This window comes from Entamoeba dispar, genomic scaffold (genome assembly GCF_000209125.1).
Source record: "Entamoeba dispar SAW760 scf_1105229460947 genomic scaffold, whole genome shotgun sequence".
In the NCBI taxonomy this organism is placed as follows: Eukaryota; Evosea; order Mastigamoebida; family Endamoebidae; genus Entamoeba; species Entamoeba dispar.
The window spans coordinates 1,828-25,506 of record NW_001854447.1 but is presented as its reverse complement, the minus strand read 5'-3'; the positions used below and the strand labels follow the sequence as shown (position 1 = coordinate 25,506).

The window sequence follows — 23,679 nt, the reverse complement described above, 5'->3', positions numbered from 1 at the left end:
TGTATCTCTATTACTTGTTTTATTTAATTTATTCTTTCTTCATTTCTATGTATTGTTATATCATTTGTTTATTTTGTTTATTTATTATTATTTTCTTATTTCTTGTTTTCTTTTTATCATATCATTATCATTTAGTTGTTGTTCATTGTTATTTATCATTATATTCATGTAATTCTTCATATTTAGTAGATTGTATTTGTGATTCATTAAAATATGATGTTATGTAATAATTCTTTTCTTTATTCTTTTCTATTATTTGTTTTTTTATTCTTTTATTTTAGTTATTATCTTTGTTATTATTTCTTCTGTTATAATTATTTTATTTTCTCTTTTATATTTTATTTCATTTATTGTTTTATCATGTATTTCATCATCTAATTTAATTGTTAATTGTTTCATATCATTTTGAATAGATTGTTCATTAAATATTCTTCTTATTTTTCATTTTCATTCAATTATTGTATTCTTATCATTCTATTTTGATTATTTGTTGTTTCTCTATTAAGTATTTATGTATCAGTAAATGTAACATATGATAGTGTTGTTCTATTTCATTGTTCATTTAATATAATTTATAGTCTTTAATTTTATCAAATATCAAAACATGATTATGTTGTATTTAAATATATTCTAATATCTGTAATGTATATTTACTTATTTAATGTTTTATTTAATTTTGATTTCTTTTATATATCATTCTATTTGTATCATTCATGTGATTCATTGTTTATGTTAATCTTTTATTTTATCATTTCTTTTCTCATTTCTAAGTGTTGTTTTGTTATTTATAATATTAAATATTTATAAATTTATGTTAAATATTTAAAGAGTTCAAAATAATGAAAGTATTTCTAAATTACCACAACTAAGTAACACCAACAAACAAACAATATTAATGTCATGAAAACAGAGAGTATTTAATAAAAATGATAAATTGTAACAAAATTAAAAATAGATTATTACAAGAAATGAGAAAACACAATATTATTATATAATTAATGATATAGTAATGTGATATGAATGAAAGATATAGAATATAAAGAAATAATAATAAAATTAAATATCATAATGAAATAGTTTAAATATTAATAATAAATTATAATGAAATTAATAATGAAATAGTTAAATATAATAATAATAATAATATAATAAATAATAAATAATAAAATAATAATTTATTTTTATTTATATTATTATTTTATTTTATTTATTGTTTCTTATTTGTTGTTAAATTTTTTTATTTTTGTTATTATTTTCTTTATCACTTCATTTCTTCATCTATTATCTTATCTTTTTCTCTCTTTTCTGTTTGATTTATTAATTTTTATATTTTTATTTTATTTTAACAACTCATTCTTATTTTATTCTCTTCATAACAACAATTTGATTTAAGTAATTGAATACTTGATTATTATTTTCTTTCTTCATTATTTTCTTATTGTTTGTATTAATGATATTTGTAGTATCTATTTATTCATTTCTTATTATTATTAATTTTGATTATAATATTTCAAATACACTTGTTTTAATTTAATTATTTCAATGATATTGATATTATTGAATCCATATTGTAATTGTTTCATTATCATCATTATTAACTTTCATAAAATCAGTTAATCTATTAATTAATATATTTACATATCTAATATCACAAATATTAGTTTTATTATCATTTCTTCTCTTTATATTTCTAATTTATTCAATTAAATTATTAATGTTATGAATTATATCATTCTTTATTGATTTTATTATTTATTATCATTTCTTGTATTAAATATTACATCATTTGATAAATGAAATAATGAAGAAAATGAAATATTCTAAACAATCATATCCAATTTCTAAATCATCAACAAGATGTTTAACGAAATAATAACTGAGATAATAATGAAAATGTGAAATCACATAAAGAATGAATATGATGAATACAACCAAAATGAATACTTGATATTTAAATATAAATTTATATTGTTTACTTGCATCTTCTAATTTCAAATAATACTAAATCTAAATAATAGAATAGATAATAAACATGTTGAATGAATATATAAATAACTATATTATTCAATAATAAATAAAACATTAAATTAATATTAAATCATTGATAAATTATCAATTAATAAAACTGAATTATATCATATTATAAATTATTCATTAATATTGTGTTTATTATCATTGAAATAAAATAAATATAAGAAGAAAATATAAACAAGTTTTAATAATAAAACACAATCAAAAATAAATAAATATAATAAAGAATAAATAATGAAATACATCAATATTTATTGATTTGATATTTAAAATAACCAATGAATATTTAAATAAACAATCAAAATTAATACAAATCAGAATTATTGATTATTTTGTATTTATTCAATTACTTTTGATTTAATCATCATTAAATGTATTATGAACAACAACTTTATATTTCTTTATATCAAATCATTATTGAAATCAAATTTCATCATTATTAAATATTAATGAATGATATATTCTTCTTATTGATTTACAAATATTTTTAAATTATTATATAAATCATCATGATTAAATTATATCTAACACTCATCATAGATTTCATAACAAATTTTAATTGAATTTACTATCCAATCAATGTTGTAGTGATTCTCTAGAAAAGTTCATTCATTGAATAAGTAATACTAATCAATCAATAATATCAAATGTAATAACAAGATTAAATAATGTGTTATCATCTAAATAAATCAATACAAATACTATTGTTTCTTTAAAAAATACAGAATTTCTTCAAAACTGATGAATATTATTATTTCAATTTATAACATCATTAATATGAATAGTTATTGAAAAACAGTTTATTTTAAATAAATAACATTCTTGTAGAAGCTAAATGAGAAACATAATAAATGATATAAAATGAATAAAAAAGATAGAAATAGAACATATTCAATTTTATTCAACAAAACAAGTGATTAATGATAATATTTATTCATTAATTGATCATTAACATCATTTATCATCTATTCAAATGATAAAAATGATAAATTAATATATTTTAATGAATTGAAACATTTAAAACACTTTTAAATATGATTTATTTAAAAATGTCAACATAATTCTTAACTGATTATTTATCATCAAATTTCAATTTTACATGAATGACACAATTGATAAAACAAGAAGAAAATGAAAAAGAAATAAGAAATAATAATAAAAATGAAAGAATTTGTTATTGATATTTATAATTATTGTTTTTCATTAAATTAAGCTTAAAATAGTCTCAAATAAATAGTTAAAATAAATAGCTAAATTATTATAAAATATAGAATTTGTTTATTCCTTTTTTAGAACTGTCTCATTTTTTGACTCACTATCATAATTATGTTTTATAGAAAACGAAGAAAAAAAGAATAATCTCTAAAATAAGAAAATTTTCTTCAAATAATAAATGCCACCTAAATATACAATAAAACAAAAAGGAAGAAAGACTTATCAGTTAGATGAATTAGATGAATTCATTGAAAATTTACCACCCCCAAACCCATCAAAAATTAAACCAAAAAAAGAAAAAGTTCCATTAAAATTAAGAAGATTAGGTGAGCTTGAAAGTATGTTTCCTGACATAGATAGTGGACTTTTAGAAATGTTATTAGAAGAAAACCAACTTGATGTGAATAAAACCGCTGAGATACTTATTGTTCAACAAGCAAATTATATTCCTTCAATGTATCAAAAACCACAACCAAAACAATTATCTCCAAATGAAATTAGTTTAAAGAAATGGCAAAAGTATTCACATGACATGCAACATCCTAAATCTATTGAAAGTGAATTCGATCATACATTAAATCAAATTACTCTCGAAGGATTTAATGATTCTTCTTTTTCACAAGAACAAAGTTTATTTGCTTCGGCAGATAAATTAAAGTTGTCATACTTAATAGATTTATTAAAAGGAATAGTTGATGAAGATGATATAAAAGAATTATATAAACAATTAGAGGGTAATATAGAACTTATCCTTTATGTTATCAGTGATGGAAGAGATGATTTAAAAAAGAAATTTGGATTAATTTCTGATATAACAAAAACTGAAACTGATAACCAACACCAAGAACAATTTTATAAAGCACCTTCATTACCAAAAATAACTGGAATGCTTTCTGGAGAGTCAGAAGAGCAATTTGTTAAACGTACAAATAATGAAATTATTAATCTTGCAAAAGAAAGAAGTATTTATGCACATCAGTTGTCATTAGCTCCGAGAGGAAGTTCAAACGCAAGTGATTTCCAAAAGAAATTAAATGAAGTTACTAGACAGATTCAATTTAAACAACAAAATGTAATGAATCTATACTTACGTATTCTTCTTAGAAAAACAGGTGACCATTCAAAAAAATGTATTGAAATTGATTTGCATGGTTTTGGTGAAACTGAAGCTATTAAAGCTCTTCGACAAGTTTTAGATACTAGTGGAATTACTGGAATTGGTAAAGTTAGATTTATTACTGGATTAGGAAAGCATAGTTCAAGACAAGGATTTTCTGTAATAAAAAATAAAATGCAATTGTATTTAGTAAGAAATAAAATTCAATTTGAAGAAGACTCAGTTTCTCTTACAGTTTATTTAAACTAACTATTGTTTTTTTTTCAATAAGTCAATTTTTTTTTAAGGTTTTATAATGTTTTGAGTGGACATTAATAATTTTTACAAAAAAGTTTTCATTTATTATTTTTTTCATTTTTAAATAAATTAATATAGAAATATTATTATAACAATTTTTTTAAAAATATGTTATTCACTTATTGAAATTATTCTTCTCATAATTGTTTTATCCTTTGTATTGTCATATTTCAAGTAAATGAAAAAGAATCAACGAATTAAATTTCAGTCTAATCTCTATTTTTCTGATTTGAATTAATAATAAAAACAAAAACTGTTATTTTAATTTTTAATGTTATTAGTTGTAACTTTCTTACTTTTTATTAGTAACTGTATTGATGGTTGTTGGATTTCAAATAAAGAGTTGTGGACTGATGGTATTAATAATAACTGGAACAATTATTGTAATCAAATTGGGATTAATTTAGTTAATAATGGTATTAATGTTGACTCAACTAAAGTACCAAGTATTATTACTCAAAACCTTAACAAAGATCTTCTTATTGCTCCCATTCAAGGATATAGTGTTACAATAGTTGCAATTACTAAATAGAATCTCACAACTAGTTCAATAATAAAAATTACATTTTATCAATCATATTTAAAATAGATGTACAAATATTTTTTATTACCAGGACCTGAGAAAAAACAAAGAATTTGACATTTATCTTCCATTCTATTTACAAGGCCCTAAACCTCTTTTTACTGTTACAATTTATAGAATGCATATTATTATTCTTTCTTTTTATCCAAAGAGATTGAGAAGTCTATTCTTTTGCTTCTTTAGAAATTACAGAAGTCATACTCTATTTGAGTGATAGTCATTTGTTAGAGTTAAGAGTTAATTGTTTTGACTTTACTAAGAGATATATGTCATAATTCATTACTTAGTTCTGAAGATCCAAAACTTCTTGTAAATTCTCATAATATTATTTATGATTATAGCTATTGGATTAATTGAAAATATTATTAATCAAGATTTAGTTATCAATAACTATAATTTTGATGGATAAATGATTTTACTATGAATGGAACTAGTTATAATTTGACTATAGTAATATTTCAGAATAAGATGAAAATATATTTAAAGGAAACAAATATAGATAATTTAAAATTCGTAGATTTTATATAGAGTTTGGAAAAGATTCTTTCAAATGAATCTTCTCAAGTCATTATTTAATCTATTGTTAATAATGGAACTAGAATATTGGAACAAATTATTTTTAATTAATATTTTTGAGAGTCTTTAGGCGATACAACTATAATCGGTAAATTCATTTTCAAAGAACTTATTATTAAAAAAATATCTTATTAAAGGATTTATAATGTTGTCTGATATTACTAATCTTCAAAAACAACATTCAAGCTGATAAGTATTTTAATTTATTTTATCTATTATAATTTTGGACTCTTTTCAAATAAATACTCTTCCAATTCTTACACCAATAGGTAAAAACAAAAAATATCTATTAATTTTTCATCAGTACAAAGTTCAGATTGTGTTGGTCTTGTTAGTACAATACTATCTCCTTCATTTTCTATAAATGAAAGCATATATCAAAATACTTTTAAATAATATATTAATTCGTTATATCTATATCCATTTTATTCTTCAGCCCTATATAATGAAATCAATATTATTTAATTTAAATTATCATTCTCCATTTATTTAACTTAATTCATTGTTTTTGTTATAGAAATTCTTGTATTATTGTTACAAAAGAAAGAATTAAAGATATTGATTTTCATGGAAAGGAATTTAATTTCATTCTTTAAGTATCAAATTCAATACTTTTAATCATAATAACGTTCTCGTTATTTATGTATTAATACTAATTCTTCAATAATTACCTAACTTTACTCTTCCTTCTATAAATTCTAACATTAAAATAGTAAACGAAGTTGGTCAATTTATATTCATATAAACGAGTATTAAGTTGATGTTAAAAGTTCTTAAGTAACCAATACACAAATGATTGTTAAAAAAAAAGACACATAATTGTGATAAATATCTTATTATGGAAAAGATATACTTATTTAAATATTAAAGAATTTGGCTGTTGAATATTTTCTGAAATGATAATTGAAACAGAAAATAGTTCTTCAATAATTAATATTCAATTATCTATAGTGAATAAAGGAAATATTAGTATTTTTTTTCAAGAAGATGAATGAAGTTAGAAGCTATGGAAATAAGATTGTATTCAATCAAATCCAAAATAGTTTTTCAGAACATCAGAATCTGTAATTGTCATAATAGTATTACGTTAAATAAAGTTAGTTCTAATGAAGATGGAAGATATACACTTAATTTTAATTCTAAAGGATGTTATTAAGTTTATATAATTAACAGTCAAATATCCAAAAGTGGTAGTTGTTAATATAATAAATTTCATATTGATTTAGAACAACAAAGTGTATAAAAACAAAGCCTTTTGATCATTGTGTTAATTCATGTAATTTTGTGAAGAAGGATATTATGTCTCAAATAATTTAATAAGTTGTATCTCTTATTCTGATCAAAATACAAGGGTTCGTTGGAATGATGGTGATGGTATTTCTTGTAAAGATAATTACATACTATTAAATAGAAAATGTGTTACCTCTTCTATTGATAGTTGTTTGATATCACACAATAAAAAGTAGATGAGATATTCAAATGGAAAATATTAAACTAATTTATGACTTGTGAGGCATGTGTTCTAGCAGTTCCCATTATTGTTATAATGAAAAATATAGTGACGTTATTTATGGTATGTGAAATAATTCTTCTTCTAGATAGAATAACTACCAATGCTATAAAGATGAACATACCATAGTTATGTAAGTAGTGGTATATTAGAATCTGACGTTGTTATTAACCAAAAGAAAATAAATGTCTTGAATGTTCTTTATTATTTAGTAATTGCGAAATTGTAATACTACAAATCGTCTTAAGTGAAAAAAAGATAATATCCTAGATATTAATGGTAGATGTTCTAATAGGTGTAAGTTAATTATGTGGAAAAAAATGTATTACTTATGATAAAATGAAGATTTCAAAAATAGAACAGATAGTATTTCTAATCACCAAGAAGACTGTTATGGATATAATACAAATAGAGAGTGTCTGGCTTTAAAACGAAATTACTTGTCAATGAGTTTGTGGTGGAACAATTTTAGGTTGTAAAATCTTTTATAACAAATTTTATCTCTGCTGTGAAGATGGCTATATCTCATTGCATGTAACAAATGTGATTTAAAATGTAAAATACATTGGAAAAGATATCCAATGTCTTGAGTGTAATTCTATAGCAACATAGTTAAATTAATATTTTTACCACCAAAAAAAAAACGAATTATTTTATTTATAAAATTTCTTTTTTTTACTACAAATCTCAATAGTAAAATTAATTTTATTCACTTGTTATTCTAATTTCTATTCAAATAAATAACAATACCTGTTTCAATCCTCTTAAAAATAATCCTTGAGAAACTAAATCTGTTTCTTAAATCTATCATGCCTTAAAAGGTTTCAAAAATATATCAAAAAAAGTATTGTATTGATTAAGTAAAGATAAAAGCAAAAGAATAGAAGTCTTTAATAAATCTAATATATTACATTTACATAAATACAATAAACAAGAACTACAAACTTAATCTTTTTAGATGAAGATTTGCCATTACATAACCAAATAATGAACACAAAACACCCATAATCAAATCAGATAAGTAATGATATCTATTCCATATTGTTGAAATACAAATAAGGGATGTCATGACAAAAACAATTTTTCCAATCGTTTTATGAGAATAGTAAATACCAAAAGCAACTGCTAATGTCTCGCCACAATGTCCAGAAGGAAATGTTCCTGATGAGTCATCTCTATCAACATGACTTCTCCACCAAGAAGAAAATCCAAATCCTTGAATTGAATGAGTATAATGAGATTGCAAATATAAACGTGGACTCTTTCCAGGAACAATAATATTAATGAGAAAAATTAATGAAAATGTACATGACCAACAAATGACAAGATATTCCATTTCTATATACCGAATTTTTTTTGACATCTGGTTTGTTGGATCAGTTTGTCCTTTTCTTTCTTTCCACCATTCAATAATTATTTCTAAACAACAAACCCCAAATGAAAGATATCCCCAAATATAGAATGTAATATAAATCATTTCAAAGTAGTCATTTAATAATTTCCCATGAAATGTAGTTGGATTAAGATATTTATTTGAATCAACCATTAATGAAATTTGACCTTTAGAAAAATGAGGAAATAAAAAAGAGTCTAGAGAAACAAGAAATTGATCAAAGAATGTTGAACGAATAGTCTTTATCATTTCTGTAGTTGAAATAAAGTTAAATGCTAATCCTAATGTAAGTAAGAAACAATTAAACATTTTGATCAAATCTTCAATTGGTTTTAATATCTTTGGAGTGTATTGGTAAAGGATTCCAAACAAAATTAATGCAATTTGATAGATATAACAAACCCAGACAACTTTGAAATTTTGTGAAATAAAAGAAGTAAAAAATCCAAAAACAACAGTCCACAATGAGACAAAATTTAATGCATTTTGTTTAAATGTATTAAAGATAGTGTATATTGTATTAAAAAATTTATTCATTCTTTCGTACTTGGACCGTTATTTCTATTTCTCAATTTTAACAGTTTTTAAGTGATTATCTTTTCGTTTCGTAGATGATCTCTTTCTTATTATCACTTTTTTGAACTGACGGTTTTTTTAAAATTTAGGTCATATTTTTCAGTGACGCATTCTTTTTCCATTTGACTTAACTTTTCGACTTTTTAAAGTTGTTCTTGTTATTTTAATATGAATTTGAAGATAAATTTTTTTCTAAGTAAAAATATTAAAATTATAGTATCTCATTAATTTTTTATCTTTCCACTTTATTTTTAAGTTCATTTATTTTAAAATTAGAGAATGAAAGTATTTATAAACAAAAGGGAACTGAAAGATATTATAATGATGATTGCATTAATTGCACTTCTTTCATTTGCCTCAGCAACTGAAGTTAATTTAATGATGCCACTTGATACTGTCAATTCTAATGGAATTAACAATAAAGGACAACTTCAAAATGATTTAAATAAAATAAAATCAGGAGGAGTTGCTGGTGTTATGGCAGATATTTGGTGGGGACTTGTAGAAACATCACCAAGAAATTACAATTGGAATGGATATAAAGAATTAGTTCAAATGGTTAAAAATGCAGGATTAAAATTCCAAGCAGTTATGTCATTCCATAAATGTGGAGGAAATGTAGGAGACTCAGTTACTATTCCAATTCCACAATGGGTAATTAATGCTGGTGAATCAGCTGGTGCTTTCTTTAAAGATCGTGAAGGTTGGACTAATAATGAATACATTTCATTTGCTGCTGATGAAGAACCTGTTTTTGAAGGTAGAACACCACTTCAAATGTATAAAGATTTCATGACTTCATTTAAACAAAACTTCCAAAGTTATATTGATGATGGAACAATTAATGAAATTCAAGTAGGTATGGGACCATGTGGAGAAACAAGATATCCATCATATCCAGGAGCTAAATTCCAATATTGTGGAATTGGAGAGTTTGAATGTTCTGATAAGTTTTCTCTTTCTAAATTAGCTGCTGCTGCATCAGCTGCTGGACACTCAGAATGGGGATATTCTTCTCCATCAAATGCAGGAAATTATAATTCTAAACCACCATCATCAACAGGATTCTTTGGAAATGGAAATGATAATTATAAAAGTGAATACGGTAAATTCTTCCTTGGATGGTATCATCAACTTCTTCTTGATCATACTAATAAAGTACTCTCCATCGCTAAGTCAATCTTTGGTAATTTAGCTATTGCAGGTAAGATTTCTGGAATTCATTGGTGGTATACTGATGCTTCTCATGCTGCAGAAGTTACTGCTGGTTATTATAATACTAATAATCAAAATGCTTATACTAATATTGCTCAAGTCTTTAAAAATTATGGTACTCGATTTGATTTTACTTGTCTTGAAATGAGTGGAACTGATGGAAATTGTGGTTCAAATCCAGCTGCTCTTGTTGACCAAGCTTATAAGAGTGCTGCTTCTGCTGGACTTGGAAAATGTGGAGAAAATGCACTTGAATTATGTGGGTATGGAGGTTGTAATACTAATGGATTTAATCAAATTGTTAAACAAGCAAAATGGTATGGACTTCATTCTTTCACTTATTTAAGAATGACTAGAGCCCTTCTTGATGATGGAACGGCTTGGGGACAATTTTGTTCCTTTGTTAATTCGATGAGATAAGTAAATTACTATAAATTATATGTTATGTTTTCTTTTTTAAAGTTAAAAATAAAAATAATAATAATATTTTATTTCATTTTTTTTGTTTTTGATTTAATTAATTTAATTACTGTATCAATAATGTTCTTCATTAGTTAAAAATACTCTTCTCCTTCTTCTATTGATTGATTATCTGAATTAAAGTATTGTTCGATATTTTCTGTTTGATTTTCCATATATTGGTATGGCTGAAATTCTTCCTCTTCGGTACGACCTTTATTTTCTTCATTTCTAAGCCAGTCCTAGATTTTAAAATTAATTAAAGCATAATAACTATTAGTTAAAGAAACAAACACACATAATTTCATTTTTACCTAGTTTATATAGTTGTGCAACAAATTGTTCAAAACTAATACCAGGACGTACATTCTTTCCCCAAGTTTTATATATTTCAAGTAATCGACTAATATTCTGAAGATAATCTTCGTTTTGGTGTAGTAAAAAATCTTTTAATAAATTTTGGAGGTGTGGAATTCCTGTCTTTTCATTTACTAAGTCAGAGATTTCAACACGGGTCTTAACTCGTTCAGCTTTCTTCTTTTCTTTTAGTTCAATATCTTCTTTAGAATTTCTTTGCATGTAATTGGAAAAAAAATGAACTAAATATTTCAGTACTCGACTCTTTCTCAGATGGACTTTGGAGACGATCAAGATTTCGTCACTTTTGACATTGGGTCTGTTGGTGATTTCGATGACTTTGATTTTTCTACTCCAGAAAACCCTCCTGTTAATCAATCAAATTCTCAAATAGGTATGAAGTCTGTTTCACCAATGTTATCTCCTACAGTTATCACTTCTGTAGAACAAAACGAAAGTGTGTCAAGTCAACAATTAAGAAACGCTGCTGTTGAAGGAAATATTAGTGAAGAAATCGAACCACCTTTATTAGAGGAATTAGGAATTGATTTTTCCTTAATAACAAAAAGAATTATTTCAAGATTAAATCCATTTGGTTCAATAGAAGCAATAGAAAGTGATGTAATTGGTTCTTTATTCTTTGGGTTATTACTTGGTATATCTATATTGTTAACAGGAAAATTTAGATTTGGATATGTTTTTGGATTTACTATTATTGGTTCCTTAGCGGAGTATTTTATATTAAACCTATTATCAAATAAAGACATAGATTATTTTGTTGTTTTAACTAATCTTGGATATTCATCATATCCACTTGTTCTTCTTGGTATTGCTTCACTTTTTGTTTCGTTTGTTTCTTTTTCTTTTATACTATTAAAATTATTGTAATAATTTCATTAGAAATATAACAATTCTTATTATTATCGCAATTTTCGCTATTATCTGGTGTACATATGCCAGTAGTCGTTTATTTACTACTTTGCAAGAAATTGTTGATAAGAAGATTCTTGTTGCTTATCCAATGGCATTGTATTTTATCCTTTTTGTATTATTAGTAATGTGCTAAAAACAAATCAGCAACAAAAAGGATTAAGTATTATAATTCCAAGTCGTATTCCTATTTTTTGTTTTAAATCACGAAATTTAATATAAAAACTTTAAAATAGAAGAAACTTAATAATACGAATCATGACTACATTTGTTGATTCTATTAATCATTATTTATCATCAAACTTAACCCAATGTGCTTATGATTTATCAAAATTATTATATGCTCAATTACCTTCAAATGAAAATAGATTATTATTTGCACAATGTTTATATAGAGTAGCAAAATATGATGAATGTCGTTCTCATCTTTCTGCACTTCCACCATCTGAACAGTCAATGAACCTTCTTGGACTTTGTATTTTAGCAACAAAGAAGTATTCTGCAGGTATTACCCAAATGACATCTTTTGTTACTTCTCATAAGAATTCAGGTTTATATTATCTTCTTGGTGAGATGCATTTTCATTTAGGAAGAAGAAATGAAGCTATTCGATGTTTTGAATCAGCATTAACAATTGATAGTAATTTGATTTCTGCTCAATTAAGAATTATTGAAATGGGAGAAGTGTTATATCGTAATGTTGTTGCACGTTCATCTGATATTATTCCTTTTTCATATGAACAATTTCCAAGAAGAAGATTATTTCCATCAGAAATTAATCCCCAAAGAGAGTCAGAGAATACTATTGATGTCACAGCAATTAATGGATATCTTAAGAGTTGTGTTTCTATTGAAAAAGGAGATATTATTAATGCAACAACTATAATGAAAAATGAAGTTAATTCAATTATTGGTTCAAATGAAGGGTTATTCCTTGCTGCTCGTATAAGCTCTATTGAACAAAAACCAAATATAACTGTTGCATTAGGAAGAAATGCTGCTAGAATGTATCCATTTGCAATGAGCTTATATCCTTTTTATGCTGAGGCATTATACCAACTAAAAAGTTGGAAAGAGTTACATGCACTAGCCATGAAATCTGGAGAATACAGGTGGTGTTATGAATCTTGGATTGTATTAGGATTTGAAGCACTTGGATTAAATAAGAATAGTGAGGCTGTTACTTGTTTTGAGAAAGCGTTATTAATCAAGTATTGTGTTCAAAATGAATTATATCTTGCAAATGCTCTAATGAAAGACAAACAATTTCAAGACTCACTTAAACATTACAGAATAGTTATTCAATTAAACCCAAATAATTATAAAGGATGGTGTGGTATTGCTCATGCTTCATTAGAACTTAAGTTATATTCAGAAGCATTATCAGCTTCTTCTATTGCAATTGGATTAAGCAATACTATTGAGTCATTAACTACTGGTGTTATTGTATCAATGAAAATGAAGAAATATGATCAATCAATCAAATGGATTAGTTCATTATTAAATTTAACACAATCAGTAGAAATTCGATTAAGAAAAATAGTTTTATTAGATTCTGTTGGGAATATTCAACAAGCAATAAAAGATATTAAAGTGTTGAGAGAGGAATCAATGAATGATGTTACTGTTAGATTAGTGTATGCACGATTATTAAAAAAGACTGGAAACATTCAAATGGCTCTTGAAGAATATGAAACACTTAAACAACTCTTTCCTAAATATCGTTTAGCTCTTGAAAATGAAATTGAAAAAATGAATAATGGAGTAATAGGTGAAGAAGTATTGGCATTCCCTGAATGGATTGGATATTAATAATACAAATTTAACTTTGTTTTTTAATTTTGTTTTTATAAACAAAAAAAAATAGAAAAAAATCGATAAGAACTAAAAAACTTGAAAGAATTACTTTTGACAGATGAAATCTTTCAAAGAAACTCCAAAACATTCTATTAAATTAAGAGAACTTATTGAACGAGTTAAGGCATGTAAAACTATTGAAGAAGAAAAAACTCTTATTACAAGAGAGTGCGCTGATATAAGAAGTACTATGCCAGAAAATCAATACAAAACAAGAAATGTAATGAAATTAATTTATTTAGATTTACTAGGATATAATACACAATTTGCACAAATAGAATGTCTTGCTTTAATTTCATCACATGAATTTCAAACAAAAAGAATTGGGTATTTAGCATTGGGATTATTACTTGATGAAAACCAAGAGACATTAACATTAATTATTAATCATTTACAAAAAGACCTTGAAAGTGATAATCAAAATATTGTTGAATTAGCATTAACTACAATAGCCAATATTGGTAGTGAAGAATTATGTCAGGTAATTTCACCTCATGTCCTTAAAGCTTTTAATTCAAGAATAAGAAACGTACAAAAGAAAGCCATTGCAGCAGCATTACGTATAATTAAAAAATGTCCAAATCTTATTGACCAATATATAAATCCTGTTATCGGATTTTTAAATAAATCTGAAAATGATTTTATTCTTCCTATAACTAAATTAATTATTAGTATTATTAGTCATCCATCGTTTCAACATGCTTTTGATTCTAGTGTTCCAATTTTAGTTTCAGTATTAAATAAAAATACTCGTGGAAATGGTTTAGATGTTTCACTTCAAGCATGTGTTTGTTGTAATATATTAGATTTATTAAAAAAAATTTATACAAAAAAATATATATTTGTTATTGAAGATGTATTAGCTGATATTATTGTTAGTTCTCCAAAGAACAGTATTGGAATTTGTGTTGGATTTGTTGCTGCTCAATGTGCGTTAGAAATTGAATGTGATTCATTAGTAAAAGAGATGGGAATAAATTATATTATTCGATTATTATACGATGGATACCCAAACACTCGATATGCTGCTTTTAGATATATTGAATTAAGAACAGAATCAATTTGGAAATTTTTAATTCCTTTTATTTCAAGAATTCTTGATTGTCTCGAAGATGAGGATGAAGGAATTAAACTCTTTGCTTTACACATTTCTGCTCAATTGGCTCAACATGGTTCTCAAAAAGAAATTGTTCAACATATTATTGCATCATTAGGAGAAGGTGAAAAATATACAAAAGAAGCATCAAAAGTTGTTTGTGATTTAATAGAACTTGTTAATGCAGAGGCTCAATGGAAATTTGATTGTTTTTTAAACACAGCAATGGAGTCAGACAAATATATAAATGAAAATATTACACAACGATTAATTAATATCATTGCATTAAATGATATCCAAACTTATGCTGTTACTAAGCTATTCCCATTAATGAGAATTGCCTCTCAACCAATTAAAAAAGCTGCCGTGTGGTGTGTTGGTGAATATTTTGATTTGTTAAAGAATATAATTAAAGAAGATATAATAATTAAAGAAGTTATCAGATGTAATTGTGAAGAACTAGTTAAAATAACTGCGTTAGCTAAAATAGCGGCACGAGAAGGTGAAAAAGAAAGAAATAATGTTAATAAATTATTAGTTCAGTTTAAGGGTGGTCATTCATTTGAAGAAAATCAAAGATATAATGAAGCAATTGTAATGTGTAACAAAGGGGATTATGTGAACGGTTGGAAAAGAATGCCTGCAATAGGAGAGGTCACTGAGTTTGGTCATGATAATTCAAATATTTCAATTACTCTAAAAAAACTTGAAAAAAAAGAACAAGTAAATATCATTGGAGAAGACCAAATACAACAAACTCCTTTAGAAGCCCAACTAACATCTCCACAAAACAATTTTACTTCTACCTCTACTACTACAACTCTTTTAGATTTTAATAATGGAAAAGAAGGAAAGAAGAGTGATGTTTTATTTAACCAATCATCTACTTTACAGAATAATAACTCTTCATTAAATGATATCCTTGGTTTTGTTCCTCCCACCCAAATAAAACCTTCAAAATATGATATATTAGGTTCAGTTGAAAATGATCAAAAAAATCAACAACAACAATCAGTTACGCCATTGGTGTTCGATCTTATTGGAAATGATTCTATAACAAACGATGAAGATAAAAAAGAAAATAAATTCATAGAACCTCAACAGTCTATTGTTTCAGATGAAAAGAAAGAAAACACACAAATCAGTAATAATGAAAGTGATGACTTTGAATTCACAGAATACATACCATCTACACCTATTGAAAAAATTATTGATGTTTGTCAAGACGCCTTTCTTCATATCCAATTTAAAATTAAGAAAAATGGAGATGAGTGTACTGTTGTTACAGTATTTAAAAACACAGGAAATGAAAATATCAAAAATATTATCTTAAAAGTAGCTGCCCCCAAAAGTATTCATGTTGATGTCCAATGCATAGAAAAAGAATTAATTAAACCTCAAGAGGAAGGTGTGCAACTATTTACTACAAAAGGACAAGTTAATGGAAATATCCCTGTTAAGATAAGAGTTGAATATTTAAAAGGAATTGAACAAAAAGTTCTTCAATCAACACCAGTGATACTCAACCAATAAAAATTGATTTAATTTTTTATTACTACTTCTTTGTATTTACTTTATCTCAAATGACTGATATAAGAGTACATGGTATAATTAGTTTTTTTATTTCAAAATTCATAGGTATTTTATTAGAGTGTTAATCATAGAAATTAGAAGAATAAAGAATATATTATAGTAACACAAAAAACTGGATAAATAGCAAACATAACAGTAATAAAATACTTTTATTAATACTATATTTTTTAAATAACTTAGATTTATAGTTTTAATTACATATTATTGAGGTTAGTAATATATGATTCTCCTGGAGAATAAAAAAGTAAATGGCATAGAGTATTAATAAAATAACAATAACAGCCTATTGTATTTATTACACTCTAAGAGGGTTTAATAAATGCTTTAAAAAAGAATAAAGGAGGTATTTGTTTATTTTGAAGATGAGTAATTTGAAAATAAATAAATCAACCCAGATTTTTTTTAAATTATTACACCAACTATTTGTTTAAATAAATAAATGTGAAATTAGTTTTAGTGTTATCACACTTTTAATGCTTTAATAGAATTCATTTGAAAAGGTAAAGAGGATATATTCGTTTGACCAATTAAATAAAAAATAGAAATTAATAAAGTGAAAACTAGTATTGAATTGATTGAATAAAAGATAGTAGTCATTGATTTCTTGACTTAAAATAATGGTAAATTGAAAAACATATTCCAAAAATGAACACACAAATAATGAAAAATATAAATATCGTTGCACTTACCCACCATAGTGAAGTAGTTGGTTTAACAAATATATAGTCTGGACATGAAGTTTTAAAATCTTCTGGGATTTCTGGTACTAGTCATATCAGTGTTGAAAGATGATTAATAACTACATGAGAAATAACAAACAGAATGCTGACGTTCTATTATTACATAGATTTGTAATAAAGTAATATGGTAGAACTACCTCTTCTTCTCCAACAATCAAATTTAATGAAATTAAATCAGAAATGTTATTTGTATTGTTTGAGGAAATAAACTTAGTGTTTTCTAAGAAATAAACTCCATGTTTTTCAATAATTTTCTTTTGATCTTCGTTTACATGAATTTTAATTGTAGTATTAAAGTCAACAATGACAATGTTAATATTATGTTTGTTCATAGAGTGATAGTTTAATTCAATTGAATTTGATTTTAATGTTCTAATTGTAGATTCTTCTTCTAAAAAAATTGAATTGCATTCAACTACATTAACATTTAATCCTTTTTGAGAATGTAATGTAGAAAGAGGAAGATGAATAGAATTAATATGAACTGAAGTTGAAAAAATGATAAAATCACCTGATATAACTGAGTTAATATCACCATCATGGATAGAAACTACTATCTCATGAGATGGAAGTAATAGTGAGGTTATGTGTGAAGTTAGTTCAATTTCTGTTTGGTTAGATTGAGAATAATCTAAAACACAAATTCCAGAACTACACAAATAATTGTTTGTTGGTTCTTTTATATATTCTATTGAAATACAAATTCCATTAGTTAGTTGATAGCCTTCATCACAACTAATACACTCGACACTATTACATTCGTTACACCCATACATGCACCCATAAGTTTGTATAATGAAAATAATCAGTATAAACACCATCCCACTGAAACTAAAAAGTTATTTAAAACCCTATTTTCTATTTTGACTTATTGTTATGTTAACTGATTGGTATGCAAGTTTTAATCCAAAACAATTCAACCACTATTGGACATTAACAAACCAGAATAATATAAAAAACTAAGACATATTATATTTATTTTGTTAGTTCATCAGTCCACAGACAAGAGACAACTAAAGAATGTGTCTAAATTATTATGTTTAAGTACAAGAGAATACTTGAGATTTAAAAACTATACAACATTTTTCTAAGTTGTTTCATTTGATATTTATTTGTCTATTTAATCTAATAGAATTTATTCAGAACCAATAGCATTATTTTCTAGCTTTATTATTTATTGCGTCCATTAAGTTACTTCATGAGTACATCTTCTTATTATTTAATTTACTTTTTGTCAGTTTTATTCCTCATGTGCTACTTTCTTTGTTATCTGTAAATTTATTGATAAGCACATTCCTGCACAAGTCACTGAATATTCCTTTATTCTACCTTTCTGTTATTGTCTATTTCTTGTTTTCATTACAGAACTACCACTACTATTTGTTTCTATTAACCCATAAAAGGTATTGTTATCATTTCTAAATCTAATCCATTATTATTTTTATTTTACATTTATATTAGTGTATTTTGTTCTCTTCTAATACCCATCTGTCCTTTCGTTGTGACTTTCAATATGAATTATTAAACTGATTGAGGTTTTTATACTAAGTTTGTGTCAACTGTTGAAGGAATAAGTTAATGAAAATATTATGTAAAAAGTAGATAATTAAGTATTAATAGAAATATCTTCTATTGTTCCTTGCTCAGGGGAGACTAATCCCGTCCCTTCGCTTTAAAGGTATTTGTTCATCAACTATTGGCTTATTCTTTGCTTCTAGTTGTTGAACTGTGAGATTTTCCTTTTCTCGTTTTTGATGTGGAATAGAGTATTTTAAACATCCCTTATTTAAACATTCATTATTTAATTTCTTTTTGATTTCGATGGGTTTAAATTTCTTTTTAATTTTGATGGGCTTGAGTTTCTTTTTAATTTCGATGGGTTTAAATTTCTTCTTCTTTATCCTTGTTAAAACAAAAATAAAATGCCAATGAAATTTTAGCAAGTTTTAAAAAACATTAAAAGGTTTCAAACCCCCTTAATTTTAAAACAAAACTAGACAAGAACTGAAACGAAGACGATCAGGTTTGAATATCTTTAGAGGAGTTTAGTTTACAAGAAATAAGGAGTGTTGAAGAAACTGGTCTGTTCACTTCTCAACAGGTTAAAAATTTACATATTAAGTAAATCATAACTGAGCATTATCTTAAATATATTTTATAATCAGTTGGAGTGTTAAACAAAAGCTAAAATGATGAGATGATAAAGGTAATTAAATAAATAAAATCAAGATTTTATTGAGAATAACATTAACTGTTTTATTAAAAATTAGTGTTTTCCATTTTTTTGATGTAAGATTTTAGTTATTAATAATAAAAATAAATAAAAAATATTATATTATTATTGATCTATTTATAATATAAAATAACAAAGTTCAACAAAAAGTTCAAAACAATAAAAATGAAAGAAACAATCATCATCACAAAATAATTTAATATTGCTATTTTTCATATCTATTCATGCTAATATTTTATATTATATTGTTGATTAATTACATTAATGCTGATGGGTATGACTGTATTCCAAAAGGATATGAATTTAAAGATGGATTTGAAGATAGAAGTGGGGAGGCTAATTCCAAATGTACGACACTGGGAGGTTACAATGGTTGTTTATATTATTTTACTAAAGACTTCACTTATTCTTCAACTGATGATATGGAATGTGAAAGCACAGAATTCAATGGTACATTCACAATGAAAAGTTCAAGTAATTACTGGAATGCACATACTTTTAACATTCTAGATAATTCTAACATTACTTTAAATGGAAATTTTCATACACAAAAAGAATTTAATATTGGAACAAATTCTATAGTAGTTTGGAATGGTCATGTTTCATTTCAAAATTCAATTAGATTTGAAACAACACCATCATTAAATCAACCTCAATTAATTATTTGGAAAAGTGATTATATTGATCTTTATAACCCAACTTGGTTACGGGCAGGTAGTTTTGTAATCAGTAATCCAGTTAATAATAAACAATGTTTTGGTGTGATGTCATTTAATAATAATAGTGCACTTGATTTTGATAAAAAATCATTTGACCATTATTTACCAAAAGGTTTTAAGAATGGACTTGTTATGTCAGAAGGTAAAGCATATTTAATATCAAACAATAGATTAATGAGGTTTTGTCCAAATGGAACTGATTTAGATACAAGTGTTACTTGTACAATAAATGGTATTAATTATAAATCATCATATTCAGGAAATGGTATTCAACCATTCAATTATCCACATTGTCCATGTGATGATAATAGTGAAACTGAATGTATTCTTAATATTCAATCAAATTTAAACTCAGTAAATTTTAATAATAATATTATTAAATATACAACTCTTAATATTGATCATGATATTACCTTAACTAACTTTGTTTCAGCTAAACAAATTAATGTTGATGATGGTGTTAAATTAACAATAAGTTTAGGATCAATAGAGAAAGAAAAAAATCAAAAGATACAATTTAATAACTTTGAAATTACAAATAATAGAGAAAAGAATGTTATGACACAATTCAAATACAATTCAACTACAAATACATTAGAAATAAATGGAAATAATGAACTAAAACATTCATCAAATCCATCAAATAAACCATTGACTTTAATTATAAATGGTACTCTCATTTGTAATTCTTTTGTTAACAAATCTGTTTATTATTTCACTAATTCTTCTACATCAACACCATTAATAAATATTAATAATAATGGTAATAATAATATAATGATATTTGATGAAACAGTAAGATTAAATGGTCAATTATCAAATTGTATTGTTTTAACTGGTAAATCAAATGAACAATTTAAATGTATCCAATGTAAAAAAGGATATTATTTAAATTCAAAACAAGAATGTCAATATGATTCACATTGTAATAAAATAAATAAACAAAGTCATTGTATTGAATGTGAATATGGATATTATTTAAATTCAAATAAAGAATGTCAAATATTACCAGATAATTGTATTGTAGGATATAAAACATATTGTTATCAATGTAAAGAAGGATTTATTAAAGAAAATGGAGAATGTAAAGAAAAAGATAATAAATGTAATAAATCAGAAAGAAATTATTGTTTAAAATGTTCAAATGGATATAAAATACAAAATAATCAATGTAATGGAGATAAAGAAGATCAATGTTATTATGAAGGAAATAAATGTGTATCATGTTCAAATAAATATACATTAAATAATGGAAAATGTTCAAATAAAGAAAATCAAAATGGAAAGAATGAAGAAATATATTGTGAAAATGGAAAATACATTGATAATAATAAATGTATAGAATGTTCAAAATCAGAAATATGTCAAACAAATGATATTGAAATAAAATGTAAATATGAAGAATATTTAGATAATAATAAATGTATAAATAAAACATGTGAAAAAGATATGATAAAAGATCAAAATGGAAAATGTAATAATAATATTCAAAATTGTTTAAATAAATCATATGTTAATGGAAAATGTGTTGAATGTTTAAATACATATTCACCTAATTTTAAAGGAGAATGTATTAATACAATAATAGAATATTGTGAAGAACAAAATACATATGGATGTAAAAGATGTGAAGAAGGATATTATTTAACAAAAGACATGAAATGTTTAAAATGTGATGATAAATGTGAAACATGTTATGGAACATCTACATATTGTATGAGTTGTTCTAATGATAAATATTTAAGAAATGATAAAACATGTCAATCAAATGAAGAATTAAATGGAACATGTTTACAAATATTAGCAGATGGAAGTGGATGTGGAATATGTAATAAAGGATATTATAGAAATGGGAAAGGATGTTCAAAATGTGAAAAAGAATGTTTAACATGTAATCAAAAAGATAAATGTATAATATGTGGAGAAGGATATTTTATGAGTTCAACAGGAATATGTAAATCAACAACAACAATTAAAGGATGTAAAGGAGAAATAGATAAAGAATATGGATGTAGAGAATGTTTAACAGGATATTATTTAATAAATAAAGAATGTTCAAAATGTGGAAATAAATGTATAACATGTTTAAATGAGAAAGAATGTAATAAATGTGAAGATGAATATATAATAATAAATAAAGAATGTATTCATTATTCAAATATTAATAAATGTAAAGAAACAAAAAATAATAAATGTTCAAAATGTTCATTTTGGTATGGAATCAATGAAGAAGGAACAAAATGTAATAAAGAAATCGTATGGTGGATGATAATGATAATTATCATCATTATACTTATTATCATTATTACAATAATTATAATTATAATAATAATGATTAATTACATTATAAAACGCAAAGAAAAGAAAGAACAAGAGAAAACAACAACAATATTTAAAATTTCACAATCAAATATCAAATTTATATCACTTGGAGATGGAATAATAACAAATAACAAAGAAATAGAAATAGGAGAAGGAGAAGAAATTGAAGTAAATAAAGAAATCAGAGAATTAATATGTATTGGAAATGAAAATAAAGAAAAAAAGAAAATACAAATAAGTAGTAAAGAAGAAAATGAAAAATATTCAATTAGAACAAACCCAAATATCATTACAATTGAAGGAGGATATGCATGTGAATTTGAAATATTCATTACAATCAAATGTACTACTAAAATTAAAGAACAAATAATGATAATTAGTAAAACACTTAATAAAACACAAGAAGAAATAATTAAAAGTATTTCAATTAAAGGAGAAACACAAATATCAACACGACTTGATCCCGATGAAATAAAAGAAGAACATAAAATAGGAGAAGGATCATTTGGAATTGTATATATCGGAGAATTTAGAGGAAATCAAGTAGCAATTAAGAAAATGAAACAAATTGATAAAGATGAAGATAAAATGAAAGAATTTGAGAAAGAAGTAATGATGTTAGATAAATTTAGAAGTGAGTATATCATTCATTTTTATGGAGCAGTATTTATTCCTAATAAAATATGTATGGTAACAGAATATGCAAAATATGGATCAATACAAGATTTAATTAATAAAAGAACAAACACGGAAATACCAAATAAAATAAGAATTAAATTCATGACAGATGGAGCAAAAGGAATTTCATACCTTCATTCAAATGGAATACTACATCGAGACATTAAACCAGATAATTCTGT

The 23,679-nt window shown here is 24.4% G+C and overlaps 9 protein-coding genes across 9 annotated transcripts in view, besides 36 other annotated features; 6 read left to right on the top strand and 3 right to left on the bottom strand.

Annotated features, from left to right (window-relative positions):
- Nucleotides 1-18: 18 nt before the first annotated feature.
- Nucleotides 19-180: a microsatellite.
- Nucleotides 181-229: 49 nt separating this feature from the next.
- Nucleotides 230-344: a microsatellite.
- Nucleotides 345-647: 303 nt separating this feature from the next.
- Nucleotides 648-825: a microsatellite.
- Nucleotides 826-915: 90 nt separating this feature from the next.
- Nucleotides 916-1,068: a microsatellite.
- Nucleotides 1,069-1,081: 13 nt separating this feature from the next.
- Nucleotides 1,082-1,175: a microsatellite.
- Nucleotides 1,175-1,256: a microsatellite.
- A 25-nt stretch (nucleotides 1,257-1,281) lies between these two features.
- Nucleotides 1,282-1,371: a microsatellite.
- Nucleotides 1,372-1,408: 37 nt separating this feature from the next.
- Nucleotides 1,409-1,597: a microsatellite.
- Nucleotides 1,598-1,681: 84 nt separating this feature from the next.
- Nucleotides 1,682-1,759: a sequence feature (AT_rich).
- A 188-nt stretch (nucleotides 1,760-1,947) lies between these two features.
- Nucleotides 1,948-1,970: a sequence feature (AT_rich).
- Nucleotides 1,971-2,008: 38 nt separating this feature from the next.
- Nucleotides 2,009-2,124: a microsatellite.
- Nucleotides 2,125-2,178: 54 nt separating this feature from the next.
- Nucleotides 2,179-2,334: a microsatellite.
- Nucleotides 2,335-2,466: 132 nt separating this feature from the next.
- Nucleotides 2,467-2,536: a sequence feature (AT_rich).
- Nucleotides 2,537-3,007: 471 nt separating this feature from the next.
- Nucleotides 3,008-3,082: a sequence feature (AT_rich).
- Nucleotides 3,083-3,148: 66 nt separating this feature from the next.
- Nucleotides 3,149-3,198: a microsatellite.
- Nucleotides 3,199-3,258: 60 nt separating this feature from the next.
- Nucleotides 3,259-3,301: a sequence feature (AT_rich).
- Nucleotides 3,302-3,424: 123 nt separating this feature from the next.
- EDI_317960 (uncharacterized protein) lies at nucleotides 3,425-4,612 on the top strand (the record flags this gene model as incomplete). Its single annotated transcript, XM_001737912.1, has 1 exon — nucleotides 3,425-4,612. The coding sequence occupies one exon, from the start codon at nucleotides 3,425-3,427 to the stop codon at nucleotides 4,610-4,612; it is 1,188 nt and encodes a 395-aa protein (XP_001737964.1).
- A 61-nt stretch (nucleotides 4,613-4,673) lies between these two features.
- Nucleotides 4,674-4,770: a sequence feature (AT_rich).
- Nucleotides 4,771-5,853: 1,083 nt separating this feature from the next.
- Nucleotides 5,854-5,877: a sequence feature (AT_rich).
- Nucleotides 5,878-6,013: 136 nt separating this feature from the next.
- Nucleotides 6,014-6,044: a sequence feature (AT_rich).
- Nucleotides 6,045-6,272: 228 nt separating this feature from the next.
- Nucleotides 6,273-6,294: a sequence feature (AT_rich).
- Nucleotides 6,295-7,975: 1,681 nt separating this feature from the next.
- Nucleotides 7,976-8,007: a sequence feature (AT_rich).
- Nucleotides 8,008-8,266: 259 nt separating this feature from the next.
- On the bottom strand, nucleotides 8,267-9,259 carry EDI_317950 (uncharacterized protein; the record flags this gene model as incomplete). The annotated part of the gene is made up of 1 exon (XM_001737911.1): nucleotides 8,267-9,259. One exon carries the CDS (start codon nucleotides 9,257-9,259, stop codon nucleotides 8,267-8,269), a length of 993 nt encoding a protein of 330 aa, XP_001737963.1.
- A 197-nt stretch (nucleotides 9,260-9,456) lies between these two features.
- Nucleotides 9,457-9,514: a sequence feature (AT_rich).
- A 63-nt stretch (nucleotides 9,515-9,577) lies between these two features.
- Nucleotides 9,578-10,933, top strand: EDI_317940 (beta-amylase precursor, putative; the record flags this gene model as incomplete). Its single annotated transcript, XM_001737910.1, has 1 exon — nucleotides 9,578-10,933. The coding sequence occupies one exon, from the start codon at nucleotides 9,578-9,580 to the stop codon at nucleotides 10,931-10,933; it is 1,356 nt and encodes a 451-aa protein (XP_001737962.1).
- A 1-nt stretch (nucleotide 10,934) lies between these two features.
- Nucleotides 10,935-11,042: a sequence feature (AT_rich).
- A 25-nt stretch (nucleotides 11,043-11,067) lies between these two features.
- Nucleotides 11,068-11,551, bottom strand: EDI_317930 (uncharacterized protein; the record flags this gene model as incomplete). Its single annotated transcript, XM_001737909.1, has 2 exons — nucleotides 11,068-11,214; nucleotides 11,267-11,551. The coding sequence occupies 2 exons, from the start codon at nucleotides 11,549-11,551 to the stop codon at nucleotides 11,068-11,070; spliced, it is 432 nt and encodes a 143-aa protein (XP_001737961.1).
- A 51-nt stretch (nucleotides 11,552-11,602) lies between these two features.
- Nucleotides 11,603-12,395, top strand: EDI_317920 (protein YIPF5, putative; the record flags this gene model as incomplete). Its single annotated transcript, XM_001737908.1, has 2 exons — nucleotides 11,603-12,177; nucleotides 12,230-12,395. The coding sequence occupies 2 exons, from the start codon at nucleotides 11,603-11,605 to the stop codon at nucleotides 12,393-12,395; spliced, it is 741 nt and encodes a 246-aa protein (XP_001737960.1).
- Nucleotides 12,396-12,517: 122 nt separating this feature from the next.
- Nucleotides 12,518-14,071, top strand: EDI_317910 (O-linked N-acetylglucosamine transferase, ogt, putative; the record flags this gene model as incomplete). Its single annotated transcript, XM_001737907.1, has 1 exon — nucleotides 12,518-14,071. The coding sequence occupies one exon, from the start codon at nucleotides 12,518-12,520 to the stop codon at nucleotides 14,069-14,071; it is 1,554 nt and encodes a 517-aa protein (XP_001737959.1).
- Nucleotides 14,065-14,134: a sequence feature (AT_rich).
- A 40-nt stretch (nucleotides 14,135-14,174) lies between these two features.
- EDI_317900 (adaptin, alpha/gamma/epsilon, putative) lies at nucleotides 14,175-16,745 on the top strand (the record flags this gene model as incomplete). Its single annotated transcript, XM_001737906.1, has 1 exon — nucleotides 14,175-16,745. One exon carries the CDS (start codon nucleotides 14,175-14,177, stop codon nucleotides 16,743-16,745), a length of 2,571 nt encoding a protein of 856 aa, XP_001737958.1.
- Nucleotides 14,912-14,960: a sequence feature (AT_rich).
- A 196-nt stretch (nucleotides 16,746-16,941) lies between the features above and the next one.
- Nucleotides 16,942-17,011: a sequence feature (AT_rich).
- Nucleotides 17,012-17,267: 256 nt separating this feature from the next.
- On the bottom strand, nucleotides 17,268-18,366 carry EDI_317890 (uncharacterized protein; the record flags this gene model as incomplete). The annotated part of the gene is made up of 3 exons (XM_001737905.1): nucleotides 17,268-17,365; nucleotides 17,440-17,571; nucleotides 17,625-18,366. The coding sequence occupies 3 exons, from the start codon at nucleotides 18,364-18,366 to the stop codon at nucleotides 17,268-17,270; spliced, it is 972 nt and encodes a 323-aa protein (XP_001737957.1).
- Nucleotides 17,331-17,358: a sequence feature (AT_rich).
- A 610-nt stretch (nucleotides 18,367-18,976) lies between the features above and the next one.
- Nucleotides 18,977-19,005: a sequence feature (AT_rich).
- A 132-nt stretch (nucleotides 19,006-19,137) lies between these two features.
- Nucleotides 19,138-19,413: a repeat region.
- An 83-nt stretch (nucleotides 19,414-19,496) lies between these two features.
- Nucleotides 19,497-19,681: a repeat region.
- A 165-nt stretch (nucleotides 19,682-19,846) lies between these two features.
- Nucleotides 19,847-19,911: a sequence feature (AT_rich).
- Nucleotides 19,912-20,002: 91 nt separating this feature from the next.
- The window catches only part of EDI_317780 (protein serine/threonine kinase, putative), a gene marked incomplete at both ends in the record, with an annotated part of 3,828 nt that continues 151 nt past the window's right edge, over nucleotides 20,003-23,679 (top strand). Inside the window, one exon of the mRNA XM_001733352.1 lies at nucleotides 20,003-23,679. This exon is cut by the window's right edge and continues 151 nt beyond it. Coding sequence (XP_001733404.1) covers nucleotides 20,003-23,679 — 3,677 coding nt within the window.
- Nucleotides 20,853-20,882: a sequence feature (AT_rich).
- Nucleotides 21,245-21,280: a microsatellite.
- Nucleotides 22,617-22,691: a sequence feature (AT_rich).
- Nucleotides 22,763-22,833: a microsatellite.
- Nucleotides 22,936-23,079: a microsatellite.